At 37.6% G+C, this 5,541-nt stretch overlaps 1 protein-coding gene across 1 annotated transcript in view; it reads right to left on the bottom strand.

Annotated features, from left to right (window-relative positions):
* The window catches only part of ZC3H13 (zinc finger CCCH-type containing 13), a 64,769-nt gene that overhangs the window by 19,372 nt on the left and 39,856 nt on the right, over window positions 1–5,541 (bottom strand). Inside the window, 4 exon segments of the mRNA XM_025214723.1 lie at window positions 1–2; window positions 5–151; window positions 3,200–3,382; window positions 4,814–5,278. The exon segment at window positions 1–2 is cut by the window's left edge and continues 380 nt beyond it. Of these exon segments, the coding sequence (XP_025070508.1) occupies window positions 1–2; window positions 5–151; window positions 3,200–3,382; window positions 4,814–5,278 (797 nt within the window).

Genomic DNA, 5,541 nt, shown 5'->3' with positions numbered 1-5,541 from the left:
TCCCTCTCCCGATCCCTTTCTCTCTCTCGTTCCCTGGCCCTTTCATCTCTCCTATCATCAGTCCGGTCTACCCTTCGCTCCTCTCTCCTATCATCACGTTCAATGTCATCACTTCTTCCTTGGTGCCGGACTGGTGAGCTTGGTCTTTGATCTGTAAAGAAAGTCAAATTTAATTGCCAGTTAATTAATTAGTTATGCCACTCTCAATATATTAATAACTTCTGACTGGAGTAGATGCTTTTGTATTCTTACAAAAGTAGTTTGGCACAGTGGCTCTACTCATCACACAGGAGAAGAGAATTAAAAAAAACAACTTAAGATTCCTAGAAACAAAGGGATGATTGATTTCAAGGAAAAGGCTTCAAAAGAAGGGAGAGATGAAAAGTCTCAGCATGAAAATCTTTCAAACATTCTTCGTGTTTGTAAAACTTCTGAAACAACATTTCTAAGTTTTAGAAACAGGCACTGGCAATTAGGGCTGGGAAAAGGAATACCTGTAAACAGACAATAATGACAGTTTAGAATATGGAAACCCTTAGAGCTTGATGTATTTACAGTAGTTATGGGAAGACTATAAAAAGGGGCCAAATTAAGGTTTTAACTGCTTTTTCTTAGAAAAATCAAACAAAGCACTTCCCACACATCTATGTATATGGTACCCAAATCCAAAAATCTTGGTTAAATTGTTGTAAATTTTGACTACTTTACATTAATTACTAAACTGATGTTAACTATTTTAATAAAGAACATGGGAAAGTGTTTCCTAGTATATACTAAATGCATTATATAAAAGGGGTGGAGGAAACAAAAAATGTATAAAGGACAATGCAGATTTGAATGTTTTGGTCATTATATAGCAGAGCTGAGAGGCTATTTCTTTCGTGTGATATAGGGTGCTACTCTAACCCACTTTTTGCCTGACTTCAGACTAACACAGCTGTCTCTCTCCATGTAATATGAGAATGTCCTTCAGGGGCACATGTGAAATTTCAACAGAACTAAAGTCAATAAAAAAACCCAACACATTCCCATCAGTATTATCAGTTTTCACTTGTGACTGAATTAATAATTACCTAATGTTCTCTTGCTTTCAAGTACAATTAAAAGTAAATAGAAGCAACATTTCTGCTACAACCAAAACAATCATTTGTAAGTGAATCTTTAGTTGGGGTACATTCTTTCAATGTAGTTATTATGTTTATATGTTCACATCACTGTGATCCCATTATTGGAGTACTCAGCACATGTATTGTATCCAAAGTCCATGTTAAACATTGTTTTTCACTTGATAATTTTGGTGGTGGCATAAAGTATCTGCACAACAGACACACTGGGAAATGCATTAGCTAAATACATGTAGGTAGGGAAGGATTCATTTTCCTCCTCTGAAACACTGTACTTGTGTTTGGGAATAGTTTTAATTAAAATGTTTACTGAACATACCTTTCCTAACCCTGGGAATGTGATTTTAAAGCATACTAAAAGGACTCAATTTTGAAAGATGCGAGTAGAAGTAAAAATGTATCTTTTTATGCCTTTTTAAAGGTTATATTTGACATTTCTCAATCATAATGTAAATCTCTACTTAGACTGGACACACTAAACACAATTTAATGTTAGAAAAAACATCTAGATTTTTAGAAACAAAGAAGGATGAAATGACAGGAGACGAGAAAATGTCATTTAACCCTGACTCCTAACTCCATTAAAGCTCTTTATAAATATTTATTGTGCTAATGAAATGCAATTCACTCTAAAACAAAATGGACTTGCTTCCCATAAATTTCCTTGATTGTAATGGCATCTTTTTATTTACTTCTAAGATTTTTATGCAGAACCTAATATGACATGAAAGTCAAAATTGCTATATAATTTATCTGCTGGTTACAGCATAACAGTTAGATATGAAACCTGGTTGCCAACATCTAGAAACATTCAGACTGCAGTCCTTTAGCTAGTGGTAAAAAGGGAGCTGCAGATCAGGTTGAACAAAATCCTTACTTGATAGCAGGAGAAAAGCTAAAGCAGAGGGCAGTCTTTTATAAGTGAAGGAAGCATGGCATTATAACCCTCTGAGAGCAGAGGAAAATTGACAGAGCAACATCTTAAATGCCTTTTTCAAGGACTAAAACAAGCAGCAGCTAGGATATATCTGCTATATCTAGTAAAATTAAAACCCTTTCAGAAGACCAAAAAAATCCCTGTATATTTTAGTCTCTCTACTACCCCAAAATTCTGATTTTGCCTTCATCTGTCTTCTTACTGAAGAAGTGGCCAAGTACTGTTTCAGAAGCTAACTTTAAAGTTTTGTCTGCACAACACTGAATCACAGTGTGTAGAGATACTTGCACAGACTCTGAATGAGCTATCTTAGGTATTGGAAACAGTACAGCCATGTTATCACAGTGCCTGTCATTAGGACTACACTTAGCTTGGACAGAGCACTGTGTTAATGTGGCTATATAGTGATTCTGGTACTTAGTGCTTGTTCAGCACTTGGGAATCTGTAAGGCATTGCGCTGCCCCAGGAGCACTCTTTAGACTATTTGGCAGAATTGTACTCTTTTAGAGACAACTTCAGTGCTCATTCTGTTATGAGTGAAATGTCTCAAGTGCAAAAACTCAATCTTATGAAGATGATCATCTTCTCACCCGCACCAGCATCTGTACCAAGATTTATTAGCTATTTGGTACTGACCACAGCAAACATTAATCAATATTAAATTTCTTGGCCAATAAAATTTCATACTGTATTAATCACAGAATTAAACTGTGCCTTACTTTAGTAGCTAGTCAAGGTTAACTAGACCTTCACAACTGCAAATTTAAAGACACAAAAGATAAACATGTTTCTATATGGAAAAACAACAGTGGCAGTAAAATGGAACGCTGGGCAAATTCTCATGTATAGGTAGGTAAAATCTACTGGGTATCAAAAAACAGTAAAATACAATTTTAATATAACCAGTTTACAAAGAAATCTCTTGAAGTTCAGTTTGCTTAAAATGTACTGGTTGTATAAAATCAGTAGTCAGACTGCCATAAACTAGCAAGGGGAGGGGAGAAAAACAATATAGTTATAAGTGTGCTAATGAGCAATCTTGCTAAGAAAGCTAATTTACATTAACATCAGTACGAGATTGATGTCAGAACCAGATATCAAGTCAGCTGTCTATATATAAATTAGAGATGTGTATACCTCTCTCTCGGTTGTCACGCCTATCTCTTTCTCCATGTCTTCTTTCAAAGGATGAATCCCTTGCTTGCTCTCGATTGTCATAGCGATCCCGGTCAGGGTAGCCACTTCGTGATTCCCAGCTGTCATGGTAATTGCTACTACTGCTATGACTGTCAACTTGAGACCCTCTTGCTCCCCGACTTCCTAATAAAAAATATATCCATACACAAAAAGAGCACATGCTTAAGAAAACTCACTTACGTTTAATATCAATTCAAGTATATTATACTATTATATTCAGCTGAAATATTAAAACTAAAATAAATTGCATTCAAAATTCTTCCCAACACAGAAGTTGGAAGTGTTCTATGCAAGCTTTCAGGCACAAGCACCCTTCTTCAGGCATATGGAGTCTCTGCTGTTGTTCCAAGATCTTCAAGGAATAAAAAGCTACAAGTGTAACAGTTCTGACCTCCTGTCACACTTCTAGCTTCTTTCATTTCTTGGAGATCTCAGAACAGCAGAAACTCCCTATGCCCAAAGAAGGGTTCTTGTGTCCGAAAGCTTGCAAAGAACATTTGTCCAATTACTCAGTTGGTCTAATAAAAGATACCACATTTACCCAAAGAACCTTGACTGCCTACGTCCTTAGACCAACATGGCTACAACCAAAAACCCTCCTGGCACACAATGTTTTTCAAAGCTTTACTCCTCATTTCCAGGGCTTAAAAATGTATAGCTATCAAGTCTGATATTGCATATAGTACAAAAATGTTTCTCAAATAAAATAATAAATTAACTTTTCAAAAGTAGAAATGCAATACTGTACTTCTGGTTCCAGACAACTACAAACTAAATATACCACACTGACATAACATACTTTTTATCAGGAGCAACCAATGTTTTCTCATTAAGATATGGGTATCTCCGACTAGTGAGAGAAAATTGAAATTTGTCCTTAGGAAAATGTAACCCTACAAACTGTGCAGAAAAAGTTATCAGGATAACTTGCAAAGAGAGGCTGGTTCTTCTTCAAAATGGAGGCATTTTTTTAAGGAAATGTTGCAAAGAAAACTGAGAAACCAAAACCACAACAAAAAACACCAAATATTGATAATGAAGAAAAAACCCACCAGTTCTTCAAGTATGAGTTACATTAAATTAAAGACACATAAAATATGCAGGACCTTCAATTCTCAGTAAACATGACAGAAGTTGTATGCAAGTACCAGTGTGAGCATGAAGGCACATTTGAGGGGGAAGGAAATATGCATATGTTTAAAGTCTGCCTTTGCTAGTCTTTCATTACATGCAAGTCTCTTATTATACTTCAGCATCTTATTTGTATTGCTTGGCCCTTGGGAGCACCTAAAGTTGCAAATACATTAAAGAGAGTGGTATAGAATTTATTTTTTTAAGCAGCATGGCAGAATGCCGATGCTACACTATTTTAATGAATGGAGAACTCAGAATTGATATAGATTTAAGGAAGAGTAGTTTTATGTTAATGAAAATAGACCTGAATATAGTTTTAAAAGCATGAACTTATTTGGCAGCAATTCAATGTGAAATAACATAAGGAAAATCAGTTTCCAATCTCCATTAGTAAAAAGACTATTTTAAATGAAATAGTACCCTTGTCAGATAATTCCGGACCTCTGCCCCTACTTCTGCCAGTCCGATCACTTCGGCTTTCATTTCTAGATTCATTTCTAGAGTCATTCCTTGTTTCAGAACGGGAACTGTCTTCTCTGCCATGAGATCTTCCATAATTGCGTGAATCCTCCTGGTACTGATCATCCTTTTTATGGGCATCACGACTCTCTCGGTCTCTGTAGTCGTGGGTATCACGTGTAGAACGTGAATCTCTCTGATCACGGCCATCTTTGTTATCTCTGCTGTAATCCCGGGTATCCCTGGAATCTCGAGTGTCTCTGGATTCCCTTGGCTCCCTGCGGTCTCTGTTATCTCTGGTTTCCCTACGATCCCTTCCATCACGAGATTCTCGGTCATCTCTGTGATCTCTGGAGGTACTCTGCTCTTGATCATAATCTCGCTCCTCTCTGGTTTCTCTGTCTTTTTCTCTTTTTCCTCTAGGTTCTGGAAAAATAGATGTAAAAGCAAATTTAAATTCAAGATTCAGTCTGAGGAAAGTCTACAACAGGGGTTGGCAACCCCTAGCACACATGTAGAGTGTGGCACGCAAGGCCATTTTGCTTGGCACGCTGCGGCCAGCCCCGGCTCCGGGTAGCTGCTGCCAGCGATGGAGCCTCGGCTGCTAGGGCTTGCAGCATCCCAGCTGCCTGCCGGGAGCAGCCCCGGATCCCGGCTGGCAGCAGCTCCCCCGAGCCGGGGGCGGCCGC

The sequence above is a fragment of the Alligator sinensis genome, unplaced genomic scaffold (genome assembly GCF_000455745.1).
Source record: "Alligator sinensis unplaced genomic scaffold, ASM45574v1 scaffold1219_1, whole genome shotgun sequence".
Taxonomy (NCBI): domain Eukaryota; kingdom Metazoa; phylum Chordata; order Crocodylia; family Alligatoridae; genus Alligator; species Alligator sinensis.
Note: the sequence above shows the minus strand (reverse complement) of the source record. Positions and strands in the feature narration are given on the sequence as shown.